This window comes from Nycticebus coucang, chromosome 22 (assembly GCF_027406575.1).
Source record: "Nycticebus coucang isolate mNycCou1 chromosome 22, mNycCou1.pri, whole genome shotgun sequence".
Lineage (NCBI taxonomy): Eukaryota > Metazoa > Chordata > Mammalia > Primates > Lorisidae > Nycticebus > Nycticebus coucang.
This window is the reverse complement of record NC_069801.1, coordinates 45,505,627-45,531,253: the sequence shown is the minus strand read 5'-3', so window position 1 is coordinate 45,531,253 and position 25,627 is coordinate 45,505,627. Positions and strand designations below refer to the sequence as shown.

The 25,627-nt window shown below is 46.5% G+C and overlaps 2 protein-coding genes across 5 annotated transcripts in view; both read left to right on the top strand.

The window, feature by feature from the left end:
- AGBL4 (AGBL carboxypeptidase 4) overlaps window positions 1-25,627 on the top strand; it is a 1,493,965-nt gene that overhangs the window by 1,209,628 nt on the left and 258,710 nt on the right. The gene's annotated exons all lie outside the window — the stretch shown is intronic.
- Window positions 1-25,627, top strand: part of BEND5 (BEN domain containing 5) — a 52,480-nt gene that overhangs the window by 19,426 nt on the left and 7,427 nt on the right. For all 4 annotated transcript variants that reach the window (XR_008376880.1, XM_053576012.1, XM_053576014.1 and 1 more), the window contains 3 exons: window positions 355-739; window positions 17,090-17,238; window positions 23,314-23,527. Coding sequence is in view for 3 of the 4 variants with exons in the window: in XM_053576012.1 (XP_053431987.1) it covers window positions 355-739; window positions 17,090-17,238; window positions 23,314-23,527 (748 nt within the window). In the remaining variant the exon portion in view is untranslated. The remainder of the gene's footprint in view (window positions 1-354; window positions 740-17,089; window positions 17,239-23,313; window positions 23,528-25,627) is intronic.

Here is a 25,627-nt window from a genome sequence, read left to right as displayed (position 1 = left end):
TCACTGCCGAGGTGTTGTGTGTGGGCTAGGGGAGAGTTTGGAAGGGTGGTCGTGGTGTATGTATCTAAGAGGCAGAGTGGAGGAACAGAAATAGTACTGGCCTGGGAAACCAGAGTCCTGGTTCTGCCACCAGCTAGTGGCCAGCTGTGACTTTTGGTGAACCCCTTCCCCACTCTAGACCCTGGTTTCTCTGTTTGTAAAATGAAGGGCTATGACTCAGTCTTTGCACAAGTTTCTCCAAGCACTGATGTTCTGTGGTTCTGTGATTTTAGGATTGTCTGGGGAAATATTGAGCTGCAGTCCAAGAAAGTCCCAGCTGCCCTTGCCTGAACTGATTCTCGTTGTCCTACACAGAGACCTGAGGGGCGGAAGCCGAGTGAGGTGGCGCACAAGAGCATCGAGGCAGTGGTGGCCCGGCTAGAGAAGCAGAACGGCCTGAGCCTGGGCCCCGGCACATGTCCAGAAGAGGTCTTCGTGGAGGCCTCACCGGGCACAGAGGACATGGACAGTCTGGAGGATGCTGTTGTGCCCCGGGCTCTGTATGAAGAGCTGCTGCGTAACTACCAGCAGCAGCAGGAAGAGATGCGCCATCTCCAGCAGGAGCTGGAGCGGACTCGGAGGCAGCTGGTGCAGCAGGCCAAGAAGCTCAAGGAGTACGGGGCACTTGTGTCCGAAATGAAGGAGCTTCGCGACCTCAACCGCAGACTCCAGGACGTGCTGCTCCTGCGGCTTGGCAGCGGTGAGTGCCCCAGCAGGCCACCTGCCACTCCACATGGGTGGAACGCTCCGTGCAGCTCCTCTTCCAGGAGGGAAAGGTAGAGGGGCAGGCTGAGTACCCCTGAGGCTAGTGAAGGATAGACACTTGGCTCAACAGTCACTCCAAGGAAGAGTCACCCCCTTTCACATTGAATGTGCTAGGAACTTACGTATGTGTGCGGCAGCCTCAGCTACAGAACAGTGGCAAATATGGCTCAGAGAACAAAAGCTGACAAAATATTTGTCACTGCTCATTTATATCTTCATTCAGCAAAAAGTGGTACCAGGGATTGCAGGGAACCTCTCCAAGGAAGTTTCAGGATAGTAAAGAGATCCTAGAAACAAGCATTACTTCAAGCCAGAAATGCCCCAGGGGGATGCTGCGAGTTCAGGGAGTAGAAAGGTTATTTGTAATCAGGGTATGGGGAGACTTTCAGGGAGGAGGTGGGCCTTGAAGGCTGCGCAGTGTTTGAAGCTGCAAGAGGAGGCCGAGGATGGGACTCGGGTATGGGACATGCCTGCAGCATACTGAGAAGGAACATTGCACATGTGTTCTGAGGACAGATGTTGGAAAACTGTACCAGCCTGGGATATCCGGACTTGTTTGGTAGGAATGGGAAGCATTAAAAAACTTTTGAGCAGGGAGACACATGACCATAGGAAGATGAATTTAAAGGTGTGTGAAACTCCTTTGGTTTGCTCACAGAAGAACTTATTAGGCTCTTGTATGAACTAACCAGGCTTACCATGGTTTAGAAGCAGGAATGGGGGAAATCTCAAAGGCAGCAGCCCCAACAGCAGGAAGAAATGACTGCTTGCTAAAGAAGAAAAGAGGGAGGAACTCTTTCGTAACACAAGAATCCAGTATTATAAAAGATAGAGGCCAGATAATGTTGGGAAAATCAATATAACATAAGTTCATGGTCTCCGTAGCCCCCCAAGGACAATAATTAATAACCCTGAAGCAGTGTGTATTACTTGAAAAAGGGAGTAATCTAGTCTAGAAACACAAGTTCAATCCCTCAAAGTTTAAATCAAATATAATGTTGTACTCTGGATAACATGTTGATATGTAAAGCTTTATCCCTCTTTGATTTATTTAGATAAATGTGCTCTTACTCTGCCTTACTTATATTTGTAGGTGTCTTTGCTTCTTAAAGTATGTCCCTAAGGTAGTGTCTCATTAGATCTTTGAATGGCCCAAGGAGTCATCAGAGAGTCTTTTTCATGCCCTTGTCACAGAGAAAGAAACTAGGTTGGGACTTCCCTAGAGTCACATAGGGAGGTAGTGGCAGGGCTCTGTCTCAAACCAAGTCACCTGACTCATGGGCGGGATTTCCCGCTCCACCGTTCTCTGCCACTCTCTGCCATTGTCTTGGCCACTGTCCCAAATCATAGCCTATAGAGGTTCACAGCAACACTAAAGATCACATATGGTTTTTAACTTTAGAAGTTATTAAAATTTTTTATTGAAATAAAATCTCAAAAAAACACCCCATAAACTTAAAGATTTGTGAAAGCTGTATATGTCTTAGAGTGGGGATGGGGGAATAGGAAGAGAACTGAATTTTCAAAGAGAAAAAACATTTCACAGTCTTAAAATGAATCATTTTTACTTTCATTGTGCTCTGAATGCTGTGTCTTTTGTAAACTTCTTGGAGGAGAGGGGGAAGCACACTACCAACAAAAACTCTTCACATTATCATTTCACCTCCCATGGAAACTACCTGTTTTGCATGATCATGAACTGAGTTTCAATTTCTGAAACCCAAACCACTCCTAAGCCTCTGGGCAATAAGACAAGACATCTGCAATTTACATTATTATGTGCCTCTTTTTGTCCCAATACAATTAGATAAAGTTGACCCCACCATAGTTTCAGTGTTTTGATCTTTCCAGACTCATCTGTCCCAGAGGCCTTGAGTGTTAGTGTAAAGGCCAGTGGCCAGCTTTTCCCTGGTCTGAGTCACTGTCATCATCACAGTGGAATGGATTGAACATCAGTTCAAGTCACAAGTATGCATGGAACGCCCACCCTGTGTCCCCCTGGCTGGGGGGGATCCTAGAAAATCATACTCACTGTCCCTGAAAACTTACAGTCAACTAAGGTTAACACATGTTAATTGGAGAATGGTAATGTGCCAAGTTCTAAGTAAAAGGATTTCTACCCTTAAGAGGGGTATTTTTTGTGTGTGTGTGGAAAGAATATAGTCTTTGGAAATAGACAGGCTAGGATTCAAATCCCAGCTTCCCTACTTCCCAGCTCTTTAGCTTTGGAAGCCTTCTTTCCTTCCATTTTTTTCTTTTTCTTCCTTCCTTTCTCAGACCTTTTCTTCTTGCACAAATACTTACCAGTCTGCGGTGTGCCAGGCATTTTGCCTAGTGGTGAGAGTTCAGAATACTCATGATACAGCCCTTGCTCTCTTGCCTTCAAGAGCTCAGTTTTATGAGAGACGGGTACTGCAACAATCAATGTACATAAATGTCACCACAGGGACAAAGCAGAGAGGACTTTGGGATTGCACAGGAAGAGCACCTACCAAATTCTGGAGAATTAAGAAAGAAAGATTTCCTCAAGGAAACAACTTTACACTGAAGCCCGAATGAGGAAGTTTTGCTGTCCAGGCAGAAGTGAGTGGGTAGGGGAGAGTGAGGAGCCATCTAGACAGAGAGCCGCCTCTCCCTGGCATGGCGTTCTCGTCTGTAAAATGGGGGTGGTGGTCTCCCCTTTCAGCCTTATGCCACACAGTGCAGGGCCAGCCGTTGATGCTTCATTGCTATTAGCTCCTATTCCACGTCATTTAGTGGAAGAGCTAAGGATTCAGGTTGGCTTTTAATTTGGACTCTCCTAGTAATTGGCTGTATGACCTGGTAGGTTAACTTCTCTGCCTCTCAGGATCTTATAGAAGATAAAAAGGTTATACGCGGGTCACTACAAGAAACAACAGTTGGTAGTGTCCTGATTGACCTGTGCAGGTTTCAGCTTGTCAACTTCTTGGTGTTGCTGGAAGGGTTTCATTTGTTTCCGATTCTGTCTGTGCAGATTTTACATTTCTTGACCGCGTGTTTCTCAAAACTTTCATAATAATCCACATATATGTTTATTCATTTGTTCAATCAGTCTGTCAGCTAACCTTCACTGAATGTGTTCCAAACCTAGGGACTTGGGGAAATACAAAGATGACTAACACTTTGGAAGGTTGAAAGAGGGTAGTGATGGAGGTAAATGTAATTAAAATGCAGGGTAACCATTTCTAGGGAAGGGCTACCATCTAAAGGTAGAACTCTTGGTAAGCCTCAAGAAATACCCCCATGCTGTAACAGCTCCTGGTCTGTAAACACCACTAAGAAACAGAAAATATCTAGAAAGTGAGCAAGAAGCCTTGGCCTGACTCTCCGTTTCCACATGCTCTCTATGGAACACATCCTGGCCGGGAGTTGATATAGGGCCTAGGCTTTGCCGTGCTTCCTACTCTGGGCTTGGTTTGAATGTTGCTTTTGGAAGCATCCTTGAGTATTTTTACCTGCCTGCTTAACCTGGGGATGCAGCTCAAGGGCCTTTGTCCAGCTTGAGCCCTGTATTGTTCATGACAAAAGCAGACCAGCAATGCTAACTAGTCAGGAAGTGCTCTTTTTTTTTTTTTTTGTATTTGTTTTTATAAATCTTTTTTTTTTATTATTAAATCATAGCTGTGTACATCGATATAATCATGGGGCATCATTCACTAGCTTCACAGACGGTTTACCAAGTTTCACATATACCCTTGTAAGATGCACCACTGGTGTAATCCCACCAATCCCCTTCCCTCTACCCACCACCCCTCTCCCTCCCCTCCCTATCCCCCTTCCCCCTATTCTTAGGTTGTAACTGGGTTATAGCTTTCATGTGAAAACCCTAAATTAGCTAAGTCATGGAGGAAGCCCAAGTGCCCATCGATCCACAAATGGATTAATAAATTGTGGTTTATGTACACCATGGAATATTATGCAGCCTTAAAGAAAGATGGAGGCTTTACCTCTTTCATGTTTACATGGATGGAGCTGGAACATATTCTTCTTAGTAAAGTATCTCAAGAATGGAAGAAAAAGTACCCAATGTACACAGCCCTACTATGAAACTAATTTAGGAAGTGCTCATTTTTAAAAAGAAATCTTCCTACCTGGAAGAATCCGTCTGACTCGCCCAGGCAGTGCAGTCTGGCAGGTGGTGAGTGGGAGGGAGCTTAGGGCAGTAGCCTGTTTTTGAGTCTGATAGGGATCTCGAAGTGGGAAGCAGGTTCCCTTGGCCCCCAGGAGTTGTAATGGTGCACCTTGTGGCGGCTGGAGGTAGAAAGGTGGAGTCACACGCAGGGTGTGGAATGGCAGCAAGGTGGGCTAAGAGGATGTTTCAGAGGCTTCTCTGAATGATTCAGGTTATCATTTGTGCATTTGTTCATTTTTCTTTCATTCTTTCCAAACAAATGTGAATGAACTTAGAGAGGCTATAGGCTATTGCCCTCATTTTGCTGATGAGAGAACAAACCCAGGAAGTGTCACTGGATTATTGCCAAGGTTCTCCTGACACCCGGTCCCGTGTGTTTCTCTCGGACCTCTTCCACATACTTCTTTAGCTGTTAGACTTCATTGTTGCTAACATGTGGGTGACACCTCTGTACCACCACCCCCAAAAGGATTTCTCTCTTTGTAGAATAAAACTTTCTTTTTTCTGTGTTCTTAGGATGGGAAACGGTCCTATCAGATGGAAGGGAACCTTATCCTCCTCTCCTTTCTCTCAGGCCCTTTTTGATGATGTCAAAATTAAATGCAAAAGCGTATGTGAAGAGGCTAGCCCTATGATCAGCATATTGTAATTGTAATTGTTTAATACATACCAGGCCCTTTTTCCTTTCTTCCTCCTTTCCAGCCTACCACCCTCCCCAAAAGAATTCAGAATCTGTAAAGTCCTGATTCACAAGGTTTATTTGTGTGTGTGTGTTCTTTCTTTCTTTATTCAGCATTTATTGAGGGGATGCTTTGCCCAAACTGGGCTAGGTGCTGGATATGCAGAAATAACAGGACACAGTCTCTTTCTAAGAACATTCCACAAGTGGGTTAGAGTAGTTAGTGTTTTTAAGCTGGGAGTTATCAGCGTCAGAGAATTCTGAGGGGATGCAGGGAAGCAGAATGGCAGAGACCCAGTGGGACGGATGGGCTCATCGTATGAGAACGGAGCAAACTCTGGTGGCTCTGAGTTTCTCCTCAGCTTAGTTCTTAATGCTGTTAAGTAACCACTTAGATAGTATAATTCATGTTGGTGTGACTCAAGTAATAGTTCAAATAAGATGCTAGGGCAGTGGTTCACAGGAACTGTATGAAAGGGCTGCAGCGTTAGGAAGGCTGAGAACCACTGTGCTAGAGCCAGTGTTTTTCAACTTTTCTTGTCTCACAACACATTTGAACCTATAGTTAAACTTCCAGAGCACACTTAAATTATGTTGCTCAATAAAAGGAGTGAAAAAAAGAATATGCTTATTGTGCTTTGAACTTCTCTTGAAAATTTAATTAATGATCTTTAAAATTTTTCACAGCCCAGGGTTGAAAATCACTGCTCTAAAAACTCCCTGAAGGAGATAAAGAGGTGCAGAAGTGATCCTTGCCTTCAGGGCGCACACAGTCTCTCACCTCTCTTCATTCATTACCTGACTCCGAGCAGATGATTGAGCCCTTCAGTCTGTTTTCTCCTCTATAACATGGTTCTCTTTTTTTTTTTTTTTTTTATTGAATCATATGGTTCTCTTAAAACCCACCCCAGGCAGGCAGGAGAGCACAGACATGTGACACCAGGCAGAATAAAACAAGTGCTTTAATTCCAGGAGGGAGGTAGATGCTGCTTTTAAATTTCATGAGTACTTTGTCAGGAAATGTAGGCAGAAATGATGAATTCTGACCAGAAGAGGACAGGCAATTAGAATAATTACAGTCATTCACTGGTGCCTGGCACTTTACAGGTTTCAAAGCACCTTGACATTTTTATCTCATTGAGCTGTTCTGATAGTCTTATTGCAAGGCCAGGAAGGATTATTACTTCCATTTGATACAAGAATGTGAAAAGAAGAGATAATGTCCCTGTTGGCCAGATCATAAGCTGGTAGAAAGTTTTGAGGAAGGAGATGGCTGTCATGGCCTGCATATCTGCCTTGGCTCCTCTGAGCTCCATTGCTAACACCTCTGCAACCCTCTGGGTTTGTGCCTTGTGTTCTGTCCAAGGTCTGTTAAAATACCAGCTTTGATCTTTAAAATCCTTTGTGGTCTGAGCTGGTTTCTTTAAGCCCAAGTCTCTGATGTTGCCTTCGAAAAGGCAGCTAATGTCAGCCAAATGCTTCCTGCTGGTTTCCCCTGCATGGGAGGCAACCTGGGCTTTGGCTACAGATATTACTTGGGTTTGAAACTCACTTCTCTTAATTCATTACCTATGGAACTTCAAGCAAATGGTGTAACTATTCCCAGTCTCTGTTTTTTCCTTTCTAAAATAAAAAAGCCCACCACATAACAGACAGGAGAGCAAGCTCGGTAATTAAGAACCTCCATGGGCCTTGAGGTCAGAAATACTGGAGTTTCGAACCCTGACTGTTCCATGTCCTAATTTTGTTAAATTGAGCAAGTTACTTAACTTCCTGTGCCTTAGTTTTCTCATTGCAAAACAGAGTCAATGATAATTCCAATCTTTAGTGTTCTTAAGAGGATTAAATGAACAAATTTAGTAAAGACGTCTGCCCAGAGGCTGCCATGTAATATGTTCTCAGTAAGTCCCGTATTGAGATGTGGAGTCATTGGAGGATGCACATGAGACACTTTGTACAGTGCTTGGCACATCACAGGCGCCCACTGTCCCGCAGGGGAACACACATTCCTGGCATGTCTTAATCTTTGGTCAATCCCTAATGACTCCTGGAGATTTCCTACATCCCCTCATAAGTTCCCAAAAATCATATTTGAATAGTCATTTTACAACTATGCCTGGACTTGCTTTCAAACTCCCTGGTCTATAGTTTGTAGAATTCTTCCTGTCTGCCACCCCCCACATTTTCTGGGCTGAATTCCATCTTCCCGTCTCTAATTCTCAATGACCCTTTTTGATCCCCTGGTTTCTTTTCAGACATCAGCAGTTGTGGCTCAATTTCCTCTTTGCCAAGGCTCTCCTCCTGGGGCCTGTTTATCTTAGCTCTCCTTCCCATCTCTTCCAGCCCTCGGTTCATTCTCACCAAGGAGCAGGAGTGCTTACAAATGTTGGGATTTGAGTGAGGGCTGAAGAGATGGGGCAAGAGCCATTTCTTCCAGTCAGGTAGTCACATCCCATGGTAGAGTGAGGTGCAGCCCACAGGCTGTCTGCCACCTCCGAGTTAGAGCTAGGGTGGTACCACACTATTGTGCCCGGGCCTCCTCCGCTTGGATGGCAGGAAGAAATCTAGCAGTGGGAATTACAACAGTTCATCGGAAAAATATTGATCACCTTTCACTTTGAAGGACTTTTTTGTATTTGTTGCCCAAATCAGAATTGGCTACAGTTCATCCCAGATTATCTGAAACGCTAATTTCTGAGTAGCTAAACAGTGTAAGAACCTCATTCCCCTTTCCCTCTTGAGTCCATTTTCCTGGGGGTCATGGGGATGGGACGATGGGGTTGAGGAACAAGTCCAGCCTTTCCCTTTGCTGATTGCCCAGGTATCTGGAATATCCAGGGGAAGCTGCCGGGCTTTCCTTCATTGCCAGAATAGGAATGTGCTTCTTTCCCATTAGAGCCAGACTTGGTGTTCTGTACTGTAGCGTGACAAGATTGTTTTCTGCTGGCTTTGTCAGACAGGAAATGGAAGTGGGAAAGGGTTTATTACAGGCAAGACTTGGCCTTTAGGAACACCTGCTCTGGGCCAGACACTAAATTCTTTTTGTGCATAAAACAACCTCAGCAATAGATTAAGGTCACTGGATGTGCAAACACATTCTGAGAGGCTGGATCAGTTGCCTGAGGCCATGCACCAGGAAGCGGTAGACCCAGGTTTCACACTGAGACCCCACTAGCCCTTCCATGTACCAGGCAGTCTCAGCACAGAGGTCCTCAGCCTCTGTGCTGCCATGGCTTCGTCTTCTGCCTGCCCTGCTGGATAGCAGGACCCTTCGCTGTTTTCTGCTTAATTTAAATGCTTACCATTTCAGGAAAGTTCTTAGAGTTTTCAAAGAGATTGTCTCTTTAGAGAGAACCCAATGTAACCTTTCACCCCCATTTTATAGGTGGGATAACTGAGGCCCAGAGAGGGAAAAGGACATGTTTGTACCATATGGAATTGCTATATATGGAGCTTCAGGAACATAAAGCAGTGGAAGGTTTGTGTTCAGCTGACATGAATGGATGGGTGGAATAAGGGAGGCTGTCAGGATTCAGCAGTGCCCAAAGGCTACAACTGCCTTTGCTGCTCCAGTGAGATGAGTTTGAAAGGTAATTCTTAAGAGTCCCAGGGCCTTAGTCCTATAAGGAGCCCCAGAATTCACCTAGGCCAGCCTCTTACCCAGGACAGGAAGCCTCTGTAGCCTTCCTGTTCCCCTAGAGACAGGAAGCTTGCTCACTGCTTTCCAGGGCAGCCCATCCCATTATTGGACAACTCTGACTGTAGGGAAATGTTTTTGTGCAGAATCATTTGTTGGATTCTTCCTCTGTTCCAGGCCCTGTGCTGAGCACAGAGAAACCAAATCAATAAGCCCTTATTGCCTTAAACAAGTCACAGCCTCATCAGCATACGGTGAAGTGCAGGGTGAGCCTTGCTTTGGTCCTGGGCTCTCAGGTGTTGGGAGAGGATACAGAAGAGGATGCCTTATGCGGCTGGGGGAGGGGGAGTGCTGTGGGTGGCTGGAGGTACCCCCAAATTAAGGAACTATTTCAGGTACCAGGAGAGCCTGAATGAAGATTAGGAATTGTAAGAGAAGCTGGCTTATTCAGGGAACTGAAAGTAGTTTCTGGTTGGATGGCACAGAGGAGTGATGCGTAGGGGGGAGAGATGAGGCTGTAGAGGTAGATGAGAACAGGGGGCGCGGGGGGTTCTTCTCCACTGGAGTGACCCGGGGTACGGTCCCACAACCCTCGAGTTGCTGTTTCTCTCTGAGCCAGGCAAATCAATTAACATTTAGCAAAGGTGAATCCCATGTGGTCCCTTCTTTAGAAGGGCCAATGGCCTGAAGGGAGGATCATCCAAGGTCAGGATCATGGATTTGGTGAGGAGACATCAGCCACACGATGAAACTCTGCCTCCTCAAAACTCCTGCCCTCGGGTGCTCCCTGTGCCTACAGCAGCCCTTGGCCACTCTCCTCATACATTCCTACCACAATCCCTTAGCCCCCCCAACCCAGCCAACTCTGGTCCATTTCACATGCATTGACCACATGTGTGGGCCTTTAGTGCTTCTCTGGAGGGACATTCTGCACATATGTACCCTGCAATTTACAGGCTGTCTGGGCCCAGATAGTTGTGCAGGAGGAAGGGGGGAGAACCACAGATGAAGGTGGCCACTAGGTTTCCCTGACCACCAGCTGGCAGAGGATGGATTCTGAGCTCTTAGAGGTAAGACAAATCCTGCTGACCCCTCCATACCTCCATCACGATCCAGAGTTCTTCACAGACCCCTGGGGAGGTCATGGAAAGTCAGAGATGAGTTGAGGGTCCCACAGAGTGAGCGTGAGGTGGGAAGCTCTGAGAAGTGCAGTTACCTGAAGAGTACTGGAAAGAGCATGTTTTTGAAGTCTGACAGCCCTGAATTTGAGAACTCAACACTTGTGTGACTTTTGGCAAATTGCCTCTCTGAGCCTCTACGGAGATAACAAGATTGACTTTGCGAGCGCTATGAGGATTAACTCAACACGTGGTTAGTGAGTGTTCCGCATGTACCGGGGACATTGTGGTGGGAGCTGGGGGTGTAGCAGTGAGAGAGACTGCTGATGCCCTCAGCATTTGTGTCCTCGTCAAGGAGATGGTAAATAATCACGTGACAGTGGGCAGAAAAGTGCCATAGAGAGAAAAAGGAAAGCTATGTTGATATGAGGTATTTTAACAAAGAAGACGTGGTAGATGCTGGTCCCCTTTCCCTCTCAAGTACGTATTTGAAATGACCATCTACCATTCCTCAAGTCGGGGAAGACATTGACCCCCAAGACTAGGAGCCTGTTCTTGCTTTCTGGTTGGGTGGGCTCCTGCCCCTTAGGGACAGGGCTGTCTCAGGTGCAGTCCAGCTCTGCTGCTCTGATTCCCTGAGGGAGCGGCCCCTCTGTGGTGGCCTCCATGTGAGTTGCAGGATCTCGCCACCCAGGGCTCGTGCTAGAATAGCTTCTTCTTTCTCTGCCCAGCACAGCTGCTCCTATCCTCGCTCACAGAAGGCACTCAGAAATGGGAAGGGACGGGGAGAAGACCTGAAGAGTCCTGTGTGACCTCCCCCAGGCCTCACTCACTTCTCAGAGCTGCAGCCAGAGGTCAGCTCTTCTCTGAAGCCTTCCCTGATCACTTAGCAGCAGTGATTCTTCCCTCCCCGAATCTGTGTGGATTTGCGGACAGTGAGCTTATGTTTTGTGCTGCTTACCTTGACCACATGAAGATAATTACCCCATCCTAGGGCCTTATACCCAGCAAGCTCCTGGCCATCCTTCACGCACCAGCCCAGAAGTTTGTGACCATCCCTCCAGATACAGCAGCCCTGCTTTGCTTCTGCTTCAAAGTCTTTATTCTAACCCTGTCATCTCTCTGCTGCTGGACTGTAAAGCATGCAGCGCTGGCCCAGGGCTGGCACTTGGTGTCTTTTTAGTAGATCCTCACTAAAAGAGTGAAACCAGATTTGTCTGTGCCCACGCGAGAAGCATAATAGCTACAGCAGTGGGGTGGAGCGGCTGCTTCTGAGAGGGGCCGACAAGGAGCACAGGCGGGCCTTCCTCTTCCCACCCAGCTCTAGGTCACGTCCCCTGTCTCTTACCCAGGCCCTTGTTTACCCCATTCATTGTCACATAGCTGTTCCTCTACTCGGGTCCTTCTCAACAAAGAGAAATCATCTTTATTCTACCAAATCCGGAATGCCCCTGAGCCACAGTAGACTTTCTGTATGCATTTAAGAATTTTGGCTTGATTCTCTTTGCATTTATGAAGAAACTAGAATTATATTTATAACAAAGAAATTTCTCATTTACCTTCAGAATAGAAGGATTTAATCCTTTTTAAAAAATCTAATAATATTAACTTTTTATTTCAGCAGAAATGGGAAACGGTATTTAGTGTCCAAACATATATGTATTTTGCAAAAATAGGTGATTTCTAAACCTCCTAGAAGTCACACAAATAATAACCTTTTAGAAAGCTTTCCAGAAAGAGCAGCGTTTGTCTAATTTGAAATGTAATCAAGAATAGAGTGGTGTAATTTCATCTATTTGGTGAACATAAAGACTCCTGCTCTGTGCCATGATTTCCATTTTATGGAAGATGCCATCGTGGCTTAAGAGGTGAAGTAAATAACAGAACCAGGATTCATGTGACGTTTTTCTAACACTAACCCCACTGCTCACCCATCGAGTCACAGCAGTTTGCGTGTGATGCCGCCGCGTCTCACATGTTCCGTTCTGAACTTCTTCCCCAGCCCTGGGACTTCCCTTGTCTCTGGGTCCCCAGTGCCTCTCACAGGGCCTGGATCCTGATACGCACTCAGGATTGTGTGATGAATAGGTTCATGAATGATTGAAGGAAAAGACAAATACTACCTTCTGTACTGTTTCAAAAGCTTCCTTTGCCATGCTGAGAGGTTTCTTTCCATGGAAAGTGTATTTTCCCCCAAACAAACCTCAGGTATGTGTCAATACCAACCTGAAAAGTGGATCAAAAGGCCTTTTTATATTTTTGATCCTACTCTTCCCGCAAAGTGAAAAAATTTCCTTTGTCACGTAAAATAACTGCACCACATTGTACAATGCTGTCTAAAGGCAAGTGCTTATTATTGTGGCTAATTCGGTCACATGTGTTTGAGGGAGAACAATGCCTCCAAAATTTTTAAAAGCAAAACAGCAATCTGAAGCATTTGTTGTAATGAGATGTAAATTGCCAACATTGGTAGTGGAGCCGACTAAAATGTGCAATGAAGTGATTTCCCCCCCTTTTTTAAATTAAAAGCACTAGAGGCCCTCCCTCTTCTCCTCAAAGAAAGCTCATGCTCCCCCCGCCCTTTCCTTTTGATTCTTTAATGCTAAACATCACGCTTTATAGACTGATTCATTCCTTCATTCATCTGCCATTTTCTGAGCCTCTGTCTGCTCCCTTCCGGCCTCAGAGCTGGAAGCTTTCAGAGGCTTCCTCAGCCTCTGAGCTGGCTGTCCCTAATACCCATTTTGCAGATAGGAAAGTGTCTAGCAGAGAGGTGAGGGGACTTGACTTGCCTAAAGCAATCCAGCTGGAATTCACACCTAGGTTTCCTGAAAGGTCCCTTTCAGTATGTGCCTTTGGCTGGTTTTTCCAAGCTGCCCTCCTTGCTGAGGCCCCAGATGTCTTCTGTATACAACACCCTGGAAGGAGGAAGCCATCACCAGGTGTTAGACGAATGGTACTGACTGAGGAAGTTAGGATAGTCATTTTCCTTGAGAGCCAGAGTCCCTGTACAACAGCCTCAGTATTTGCCAGAACTCTGTCATTCCTGAGGAGCCCATCGTGAGCCTAGTGGGGAGTGGGTGGGCTGCAGAGTACAGTGGACACCTCCGTGCCGGGCCAATGCCGGGTACAGTCGCCAAAGCAGAACAGCAGGGGCTCTGTTTCACAGAACCCATAGTATAGCGGAGATGAACTTAAGCTCCCAAGTATAACGTGTGTGGGGGATGGGCTTGGTGTGTGTGGGAAAGGGTGAACCACTATTCACCAGGCCCCAACTCTGTGCCAGACTCTGATATAACCGTTTCATACATGTGGTTAACTCATTTAACCCTCAGTCTTGAGAAGTATCTTTCCTCCTTTCAAGTGAGGCAACAAGGTCAAAGAGACTAAGTGCTTATTTCTGTTTAAATAATAACTTGAGGGTAGAATCTGAACCAAGCACCGTGCTGGGTGAGCCCTGTTCTCTGTCATAAAAAGACAGTGCCTGGCTGCCCAAGCCTCACGTCTAGTGGGGGAGACAGACTCAGAAACGAATGAGTGCATCTGATCATTATGGTAGAGTGGGGACAGAGGGTGTGGGAGACTGCAAGGGACGGCGGAGCTCTGTTGCCACAGGAGGATCACAACTCACCCGAGCAGTAAGTGGTGAACCCAGAACCCAACCCCAGTCACTCTGACTCCAAATCCCAAGCCAAGCGCTAGAGAGAAATATTCACCTCCATTTGGGGGATAGGGCAGCCTTGTGGAAGAGGTGGCATTTGAGTCACTTGCTTTTCCAGTGGAGTTTGGATAGGTGGACATTGGTAGGGATAGAATATTCCACAAAGGGAATGGTACAAGCAAAGACTAGGAGGCAGGAAAGAACCGTGTATGTGTGGAGAGGGTAAGGCAGGCCACTTTGCCCAGAATGGGTCTGACTGTGGGGAGGGGACGAGTAGAGGATGGAGCCAGAGAGGTGACTCTCTTGACCCTGCTCCTCGATAGACAGCGTGGACATGGAGTCCTTTGCCTATAACTGTAGCCATCTGAATTGTCCCTTCTCCTGACTGGAAACTTCTGATTTCTACTTAATAGTCCTGATTTCTCCTTTCCACTGCAAGAAAAGTTACAGACATTGAGGAGAATAGCTTCTCACCCATTTGTACCTCTGCCCTCAAGCACCCACACTCAGCAACAGGGCTTTATTTCAAAATCTTTGCCCTAAACCCATGAAAGTCTCTCCCTGCTCCCCTCCTCTGAATCTCATATCATGTTATTAAGAGCCTGCGAGGTACCAGGCACTGTGCTAGGCTCAAAGATTCCAAATGGAGTAAAACTTTGCTCTTGAAGAGACTCACAGTCTAATGTTGAAGGCAGACAGATGAGTAGATGATTGCAGACATAATTTGCTAAGAGTATTCATAATACAGAGACCTCTTGGGGGTGATCAGATCAAGGCCTCTCAAAGGAGACACCTGAGCTGTGTCCTGAAGTCTGACTGAGGGGCTGGCAGACAGATGAAGTCGTGTTCAAGGCCAAGGCAACAAGGCACAGGGGGCACCTGTGGGGAGCAGGAAGTAAACCCCTGGAGGTAGAGAGGATGCCAGTTGTTGTGGGCCTTAAGAAGGTGTGGAGTTAATTTCAAGGGTGGCAGGGAGCCTAAACAGGGAAAGACATTGTCACATGGAAGATCTCCTTGGCAGGAGATCTCCTTGGATCATCCATTGTGGAGATGGATGGGAGAGAATCAGACGGCAGTGATAGCTGGGACAGGATTCATTCTCTTGTCCAACAGGAAGGTAGCTTTAGAGGAGGGACGTGATCTTGCCAGAGCACCTGTGAGCTAGTGGCTACACAGAATTCCTACTGTCAGCCCATTCCTTTCTCCTGTCACTGAAGGAGAACTCAGATGCCAACTCAGCCATGAGCTTTAGGGGAAACTGAAGTAATCGTCTCTTCACAGATCTGGGAAAAGATTAAATGCTCCACTTGAGTTTGTTTGTATCTCAGAAATTGAACCTGAGATCCCACACAGAGAGGAGAAACTCTGGCATCTGCTTCTGAAACTTTAGAATTATTCATTTGTTGTTGTCATTCTTTTAGTCATTTAGCAAACATTCAGAGAGCACCTACTTAGTGCCAGGTGCTGCAGACAAAGGGAAATTAAAACCTAAGCCCAGCCCTTAAATAGGTCATGCATTTTTGGAGGATACCATCAGAATGGTTATGATGCTCTTGGTCCTTCACTCTGCCAACTTCTGCATCTCCCATTCCCTCACCTGTGGTTGCACAATTAAAACATAGTTGAACTGGAAGTCCCTACCAAAAAGAAGGGAACTCCGTCAGCTGCACTGTTCTGCTCCCTGACCACCTTGCATTCCACTTTTTATGTAGTTCGCACTTAACTCTTTTTTTTTATTATTAATATTAAATCATAGCTCTGTACATGCAATCATGGGGCACCATACACTGGTTTTATAAACAGTTTGACACATTTTCATCACACTGGTTAACATAGCCACACTTAACTCTTTGGAAACTACACAGGTTCTGTCTCGTAGTTGGTAGCTGCCAGCAACTGAGGATTGATATTCTCATTCTGGTAAGCCCTGTCATGAGGGATTTTATTCACAAAATCACCTTCTCTAGGGACATACCTTCTCTACCACCCACCAAAGTCTAGGATGTAACAACTGAACACAGAATTGCAACCAGATTGTTGCAAAGAGGTATGAAGAGCTTTGTACCTAGTTGTCCACGTGGTCAGGATTAAAGAAGGTTGGACTGTGAATTCCTCCATTACTTAAGTTGTATGCACAGGCACAGGGAGCTGTTGTGGGAGTAACTGAATTTCTGATCTCAGTCAACTCCTGAAATGCATGCATAGGGAGACTTTTCCAGCATATTAAATTCTGTTGGATTTCAGAGTTGTTCTCCCACAAAAGTTAATCAAGTCATTCAGCCTTATTTACCTATTTTCATCCTGTTTCTCTGCCCTTTGGTAATCAAGACACGATAGGTGACTTAAAAAAAATAGTAAGTCCATCACTTTTACAAGCTAATGGGGATAAAACATCCCCCTTAGAAACCACCACCATTTATCTAGCTTCCTTTCACTGTTTAAACTGCACATAATTTGTGTTGATTACATTAAAATAGAAATCAGAGGAACTGCTGGATCGGGCAATCAGGGGCCTAATCTGTATTGTATTTTAATTTCTTGGTTGCAATGCGCCTCTCTAGATACGGGGTGTTGGGGAGGGGAGGCCTTCATATTGCCCCTCACGGCTTTCCTGGCCTCCCTTCCTGTGCTGTGGCTTTTTCCAGTGGAGGCCACCGAGGTGGGGTTTTTTGGCAAGTGCATAATTTGCATATTCTCGTAATCGCTACCCTCTAACCCAGTCTTAACAGAACCTCTTTCCTGCACAGGAAGTTGAGTCTCCTTTCCATTTAGACAATGACACCCTAGAACAGTGGTCCTCATTCATACTTAATCAATTGAGTCTGGTCCATTCTTGTCTTCCAGTTTTGTACACTTTCCCTTGGGACATGCAGACCTCGTACGATTTTTGACTCTGGGTTTAAGTGTAGTCCACTGGACAAAAATAAGCTAGCATTTTTTTTTTGGTGCCACTGTGTGCTGATAGATGCATAGTTAAAAGTATTTGCCTTTTATTTTCCTTGGAGTTCTAGACAGATTTCTTTTCTTAACTGCCTAGGTCCTGCCATTGACCTGGAAAAAGTAAAGTCAGAATGTCTCGAGCCCGAACCGGAGTTACGGAGCACTTTCAGTGAGGAAGCAAATACGTCGTCCTATTACCCCGCTCCTGCGCCTGTCATGGACAAGTATATCCTAGACAATGGCAAGGTAGTGTTTTCAGCTCAATATCCGTTCCCTGCAAGCGTTGGCGAGTCAGAGCAAAGAGGGAGAGCATGGTGGGAGCTTTCCACACGCAGTGTGACTGGGTGGCCTCCTGGCCTAGCCCTGAGTGACTATTTCTAGAATTTTTCTGTTATAACTAGTGTAGCTTTGCTGGGACCTTTTTCTCTTCCTTCCTTTCTCCTTTTTTTCTTTTCTTTTTTTTTTTTTTAAACATATTGGGCCAAAGCAACTATAAAACTAAACTGACATTTTAAAATAGCTTATTAGTGAGAAAGTTCTTTAAAATTCCCAAGATAGTGTGATGAAGCTTGTTCTACCTTCCTATGAAAGCAGATGCTTAAATGTATCAGGTGAACCAGAAATGAAGCATCTGGTTTACACATAACAACTCAATATGTATTCGTTCATCGTTTACAAAGTATCTGTATATTTCCAGCCCTATGCTAGGTACCAGGGACATGGGTAAATGAGACAAGCTTGCTGTCCCCTAAACTAGTCTACAGCCCTAGAGCCACAGTATCATTCCTCAGGTTTTCTTGTATAATGCTTGGAAATAAATCATGAAAGAAAACATAAGCACTATTAGTAATTATATTGATACAGGGATGGAAATTAATGGAATAACCCTTAGAAATCTTACAGTCACATGATGATACAGCAGCAGGTCATGGGAGAAAACTGTTCTGGCATCCTCTAACATCCAAATGAATTCATCTTCAAAGAAGCATAGCAGACCCTTTTGTCCAGGCGCTGATAAAATCCAGGCTCAGAGTTAGATTCTCTGCCACCCTGGCATTCATTATAGACATCACCTCTCATTTTCCTTAAAGAGTCATTTACATCAGCTCATTTTTCTTACCTCATGCTTTAAAAGGTCTCTGTTTATCTAGTGTCATTCCCCAGTGGGGTGATGAGCAAGAAAAGGTTGTTTTATTTGGGTTGTGCAGATATATCCCTGCAGCTGGCCATCCTGAGCCAAAGCAAATATTGTCAAGCTGAGGAAATGAAACCTCTTAGTTTTCAGGGCTGTCTTGGAGGTGCTGTCAGCCCTGGCATCTCCCACAGAGCGCTTCCTTCCCTGCAGAGGCAAGGCCGATGGCCCAGGCCACAGGCCCTGCCTTGCTCCACTCAACAGGCTTGAAAAGTCAGCTTTGCAGTGGAGAGGTGGCACGACAGTGTAAAAGCAGGCATCCTGGAGCCCGAGTTCTTAGCTCTACCTCTGCACCATGTGTGGCCTTGGGCAGGTCCTTTGGTTATCCAGGACTCACTGTCTGTGAAAGGTGGGATCTGACTGAAGTTCTCACGTGCCTTTTGACTCAAACTGTGTGTCTAAGTTTGGTGGGCCTTCCCTAAGTGAAGATAAGAGAAGATAGGACTAGTCTGTTTGTTGATTTCCTTTTAATCAGGACGACATTATGGAATGGCTAGAGTTTTCCTTAAAGTAGTTTCTGAGAGAAATCTATTTCTCTCTTGCTTTGAAGCCAGTGGACAGTTTCTGAGCATTACAGAGGGACCCTTTTGCAAAGATAGCATTTCTCTCCCAGAGAAGGAGTCCCCAACTCTCATTTAATTTATTTACACAGAGTTGAACATGAAATTTTGAAAATGCCTATTTTGTTTTTGCATTGCTTTTTACCGGGATGTTACTATGAGACTAACCTATTTTTCTGTTTGCTCCTAATTTGTAGTCAGGCGGAGAGATGTGTTAGGGTGAAGGAAAGGAATCAGACACACTGAGCATGGATGGCAGCTTCCCAGCAGCAGCAGTTTCCACACCCTAGAAGTAGCCTTCCTTGTTCTCGGCTCTGCCGTCCTTTCTGACCCTTCGTTCCCTCTGCAGGATCAGGGGCCTTAAACTCTGCAAGGCTTAGATGCTGGAATGGGATCCATTTCCTAGTAGTAAATGAGTTTTGTCCCATACGACATTTCCCAAGGATGTATTTTGATCAGGTCCCATCCTACCAGAGGCCATACTTTTAATAACCTCCCTTGACACATAACTTTAACATTTCAATCAAATAGAGTACTGTGGTTTACATGTGAGTAGACAGGGCTTGCCATGCAAATTACTTGATTCTGATAAAGGGCATGGCTTTTCTTTGTCTAAGATGTTTTATTTCACAAACTCATTGAATCATAAAGCTGGAAAGAACACTAAAGTTTAAATCACCTAATTTATAGGTGGTATGGTTGGACAAACACATCCAGAGAAGGGCTCATCTCCAGTTACTTAACATGTTAGAAGCAGCCAGATCTTCCGGTCCCCAGGCCAGTGCTCTCCAGTCTGTTCTGTGTGTTGTGCCAGGTGACCTTGAGCTTTGCTGACCTCAGGGGCCCTTATCTCTAGTGCCCCAGAATCTATCTTTCATTCTGTACTATAAAGTTGGCCTTTTACCCAAGTGAGTGCCAGAAAATATTTTCTTCTTCAAGGAACAGCAGCTCATTAGAGCTAAAACCAGTGCCATGACGACATTAAATGTGCCCATCTGTCTCCTACTGCTTTGTGTTCAGACTAGTCCTCATCACTTTGTGGGGACAAAAGAGGCAAAGCCTTGAACCTCTCTACCAAAGGGCTGTGAAGCAGGTGGAAAAGGCTCTAAGGGAGCTAGGAATTCAGAAGGGATAGAAGGATCACCAGGCTTAAGAAAACATAAGGGGAACCATTCGTTCCTGGGCAGGGGAGTGGCGAGAGCAGAAGCATGGGGAGGAGACAAGAGACAAAGGACGGAGCGTTACTGAGTGTGTGCAGCTGTGACACTGGGGCCATCTTTTCTCATTTAAGCCCCAAGGCAGTTCTGTGAATTAGGTAATGATCTGCCTGCTGTACAGCTGAAAAGCAAGGCTCAGGGAAGGACAGTGACCAACCCAAGTTAACCAGCTAGTAGGTAGAAAGAGCTGGAATTTAAACACCCAGGGCTGGCAGCTCCAGAACCCATCTTCTTTCTGTTACAGCACGCTAGTAGAAGGATGTGAATGAGTGCAGCAGCTTTGTGGAGTGGTGACCTCGGTAGGGGAATGAAGGTTAGTAGATAGAAAGGGCTCTAGAGAGCCTTTAAAGCCAGGCAGAGGATTAGATGCGACAGAAAACAGAGAGCCATTCGGAATTCCAGAAAGTTGATGTAAAAACAGAGTTGAAAGACCACAGAAGTCATCTAGTCAAAGAAGCAAAGAGGTGTTTTAGGGAAATTAATCTGTCAATGATTATGGGTGGGTTGAAAGGAGCAGGGATTAGAAGCAGGAAGGCCTATCCCTGGCTGTTTTCCTGGTTTTCCTTTCTGCTGTGGTCAACTGCCCTGGAAGCTGCAGAGGCAGGGGAAAATTCAGAAAGGAAAACTTACCATTGATGTGTTAGAACTGCTGTGTTTCAACCACATTGGCACCATTGGGACACCGGTGGCTCCGGGGAAGCCTGGGAAAGCAGGAGCTTCTGGATCACACAGATTTGGGTTTGAATCTTGATTCCAGAATTTACTGCTAATGTGTCTTAGGAAAGGCAATTTAGTCCCTCTGATTCTTTGTTCACTCTGTAAAATGGGAATAATAATTTCTACCTATTTCCACCTCTTAAGGTCATTCAAGGATTAAACAAATTGGGTATACAATACCTGGTTTATTATTATATGTACTCGGAAAATATTAGCATTCCCCTTCTCTTCTAGAACATTGGCTAAAGTGACTGTCATCTCTCTTTCGAGAATAATAAATTAAAAGGTCATAAGAAAGCAAGGCCCAGGGTATTAAAGAGCAGAGATCTTTGAAAAACTGAAGTTGTCTTCCATCTCTAAGATTTTTTTCTTTTGGAGACAGAGTCTCAAGCTATTGCCCTGGGTAGAGTGCTGTTGCATCACAGCTCACAGCAACCTCAAACTCTAGGGCTTAAGCGATTCTCTTGCCTCAGCCTCCCAAGTAGCTGGGACTACAGGCGCCCGTCACAAGACCCAGCTATTTTTTGTTGTTGTTGTTGCAATTGTCATTGTTGTTCTAGCTGGCCCAGGGCCAGGTTTGAACCTACCAGCTTCAGTGTATGTGGCTAGCACCTTACACAGTGAGCTAGCACCTTACACAGGCGCCACCCTCTAAGATTTTTTTGATTCAGAATCTAATCAAATTCAAAATTTCTTGTTTATCTCCTGTTTCAGGAAGCTTGTGTGGGTAGCTTCAGAGTGTCATCAGGGAGGTGACACAGGGTCCAGCAGGGAGCCGCAGGGAACTTGTCCCCAGCATGCCTCATCGGGCACACAGACTGCCCACCTGCAGTTCAGACTGCAGAGAAAAGGCCAGACTTGACCCGAGGGTCAGTGTTGCCTGGTCAGCTCCTGCTAGCACATCTCACTCCAGGGTTACTTATCTTCCCGGAGCTGTAAGAATATATTTGCAGTACTGAAGTTTACAGCAGGAGAGGGCAGGTGGGTCTGGTTCTCTGATTGCCTGCAGCAGTCTGAATTATCTTTTGAGCAAAAGGAGGTGAAGTCAAACGTGGCAGGTGGATTGTTTACTTACTAACATTTGTGAGTGGGCTGTCTTGCTATATAATTTTCTTTTTGATGGTTGGAAAGCCTCAGTAATTGGTGCAGGAAGAAGTGTTCTGGCTGACCCATCTGCCTGGCCGTGTGTGCCCACCTTCCTTCCTAAGCCAAGCTTAAGCAGAAAGATATGTCTTTTGAACAATGGGTCTTGCCAGTTTGCCACCAGTTTGAGTGTGTGTGCAATTGCTCTGCCCAGGGCCTCTCCTAAGATGTCTCCTGACATGCAACATTAGTGACATGCAGGTCTTTCTGAAAACAAGGACCTTGTAGGTCGTTAGCAGGCGCCGCCCTCTGTCCCCACACAGGCCATCTCCTCCCTTTGTAGACTCAGCAGAAATACAATATAAATGGCGATGTCAAAGTCAAAACTATTTTTTTAATAATTAATGTTAGTAAATGGTTTGCAAGTTGTTCAAAGAGCCAGAAAGAAAAACAAATAAAAGCTTGTAGCTTATTGCTAGAACATTCTGGATCTTTTGCATTTATTGGCTCTTCACTGAAACTTTCTGACGTCTTCCCTTATAGGGAGCTTAAAATTGTGTTCTGTTCTTTGTGCCATCAGAATCAAACTGGGTGCATTTAGTTGTGTTTAATTTGTTAAAATCACAGGTACTTTGAGCCAGAAGGAACTCAAGATGAAATCTAATTCTTCCACTTCATAGACAGAGACACTGAAGCTCAGAGAAGGGAAAGGACTTTGCACAGCTACACTCCGACTGGCAGGGCGGCTGCTCCCCTCCCTTCCAGCTGGCAGGGCTTTTAAACTTAGCCGCAAGTTGGAATTACCTAGGGGGCTTTAAACTGTCTTAATGGCTAGGCCACTCGTACACCCAATAAATCGGGATCCCTGAGAGCAGGGCCCAGCACCGTGATTTCCTTAGCTCCCTAGGTGACCTCTGTATGCAGCCACGGTTGAAAACTACTATGCTAGAGGAATATGTGTCCCAGAATGTTCATCTTATGAGGAGACAGGTCTTTCCCTAGTGTAACACGAAAAGTGAAAGCATATTGTGTCCTGAGACTCAGGCTCTGAGCAGCCTCGTGATAACATGAATACAATTTAGAGTCCCGGCTCTGTCACTCAGTAGTTGTGTGACTTTCAGCAAGTCACCTCATCATTCTGAACATGGTTTTTTCATCTGAAATAAAAATGCAGTAGAAACACCAGAGCTGACCACTTCCCTACATTGACCACCTCCTTACGTTGACCTAATTTTCATAGACAAGCACCGTGTGGATGTGTCAGCACAGCAGGCCTAGTTCCTCGTTACAGTCCCCTGCGTGGTCAGCATACAGAGGTTCTACTGGACCGCTGCCATGAAGATTTGAGATAGTGACTATAAAGCATTAGAATAAGACTTGGGACTTTACAGATGCTCAATAAATGACAGTCATTGTGATTACCCTAAGGAGAGGTAATTTAGTTTTTATGGTCTGAACCCCTTCCAGGTGCAGCAGGGCTTTTTAAAGAACAAGAAGCCTCCCACTGTCTTCCTGTTGGCTAAGCAGGTGCTGGTGTTCTTATCCCTTTCAGGTCCATCTGGGAAGCGGGATTTGGGTTGATGAGGAGAAATGGCACCAGCTACAAGTAACCCAAGGAGATTCCAAGTACACAAAGAACTTGGCAGTCATGATTTGGGGAACAGATGTTCTGAAAAACAGAAGCGTCACAGGAGTCGCCACAAAAAAAAAGAAAGATGCAATCCCTAAGCCACCCCTCTCGCCTCACAAACTCAGCATTGTCAGAGGTAGGTCATTGAGTGGAAACACGGTGGCTGAGATTCTGTCCTTCACCCTGTCAAGAGTGTGTCAGGCACAATTCAATTCAACAAACACTTACTGAAGCCTCTGCGTAGCAGGCCCGAGGCTGGGCAGGGCACGCAGGAGCTGATACCCAGATGTCCCAGAAGAGCCCACTTTGAACAGGGCAAATGAGCTTTGAACACAAGTGCAGTTCAAGCAGCTAGCATGAGAGACAGACAGGAGATGTGCTAACAGTTCTCAGGTTGGGGGAATAAATACCCTTGGCTGGAAAATCAGGGAAGGGGGTCTCTGACTGGGCCTTGAAGGATACGTCAGACGTGGAGACACAGGTGTGCATGCAGACGTAATTGGGGGCGGGAGCATCTTGCACAGAGGCATGGGATGGGATGGCTGCTGCCATGTGCAGACGGCTGCAAAGGTCGAGGCTGGGAACACAGTTCTTGGTGGTTCTCACACTGTGCCTGGAGCAGTTAATGAGATGAAGACAGGCTGCTGGTCACTGGACTCAGCTTCATGTCTGGTGTTTGGGAGGGGTTGGAGGGAGGGCAGAGACAGAGGGTCATTTTTCTCCCTACAGGTAAGTCTATATCCTGGACCCCTGCCTGCTTTCCTCCCTTCCCTCCTTCTCTCCCCTCCCTCCTTCTCTCCCCTCCCTCCTTCTCTCCCCTCCCTCCTTCTCTCCCCTCCCTCCTTCTCTCCCCCCTCCTTCTCTCCCCCCTCCTTCTCTCCCCTCCCTCCTTCTCTCCCCTCCCTCCTTCTCTCCCCTGCCTCCTTCTCTCCCCTCCCTCCTCCTCTCCCCTCCCTCCTTCTCTCCCCTCCCTCCTTCTCTCCCCCCTTCTCTCCCCTCCCTCCTCCTCTCCCCTCCCTCCTTCTCTCCCCCTCCTTCTCTCCCCTCCCTCCTTCTCTCCCCCTCCTTCTCTCCCCTCCCTCCTTCTCTCCCCTCCCTCCTTCTCTCCCCTCCCTCCTTCTCTACCCCCCTCCTTCTCTCCCCTCCCTCCTCCTCTCCCCTCCCTCCTTCTCTACCCCCTCCTTCTCTCCCCTCCCTCCTTCTCTCCCCCCTCCTTCTCTCCCCTCCCTCCTTCTCTCACCCTTCTCTCCCCTCCCTCCTCCTCTCCCCTCCCTCCTTCTCTCCCCCTCCTTCTCTCCCCTCCCTCCTTCTCTCCCCTCCCTCCTTCTCTACCCCCCTCCTTCTCTCCCCTCCCTCCTTCTCTACCCCTCCTTCTCTCCCCTCCCTCCTTCTCTCCCCTCCCTCCTTCTCTCCCCCTCCTTCTCTCCCCTCCCTCCTTCTCTCCCCTCCCTCCTTCTCTCCCCTCCCTCCTCCTCTCCCCTCCCTCCTTCTCTCCCCCTCCTTCTCTCCCCTCCCTCCTTCTCTCCCCTCCCTCCTTCTCTACCCCCCTCCTTCTCTCCCCTCCCTCCTCCTCTCCCCTCCCTCCTTCTCTACCCCCCTCCTTCTCTCCCCTCCCTCCTTCTCTCCCCCCTCCTTCTCTCCCCTCCCTCCTTCTCTCCTGCCTTCTCTCCCCTCCCTCCTTCTCTCCCCCTTCTCTCCCCTCCCTCCTCCTCTCCCCTCCCTCCTTCTCTCCCCTCCCTCCTTCTCTACCCCCCTCCTTTTCTCCCCCCTTCTCTCCCCTCCCTCCTCCTCTCCCCTCCCTCCTTCTCTCCCCCTCCTTCTCTCCCCTCCCTCCTTCTCTCCCCTCCCTCCTTCTCTCCCCTCCCTCCTTCTCTCCCCTCCCTCCTTCTCTCTCTCCTTTCCTCCTCCCCCGTCCCTCCCCTTCTTTCCTTTTCTTCCTCCTTTGTTATTCCTCTCTCTTCTTTCCTGCCTTCCTCCTCTCTTTTCACTTTCTTCTTTCTTTCCTCCCTCTCTCCTACCCTCCCTCCATCCATCCATTCTTTGCCAGGCCCTCTGCTGGGCCTTTGAGGACACAAAGAAGGATAAGACATGGTCTCTGCAGGGAGCTCACAGTTTTGTGGGGAGGATGAACACAAAAACAACAGTGGTGTAGAGGAAGCAAAGAGAATATATTAATTGCTGATTATTTTGAACACTTACTATGTTTCACATTCTGGTTTTTTTTTTTTAATGATAA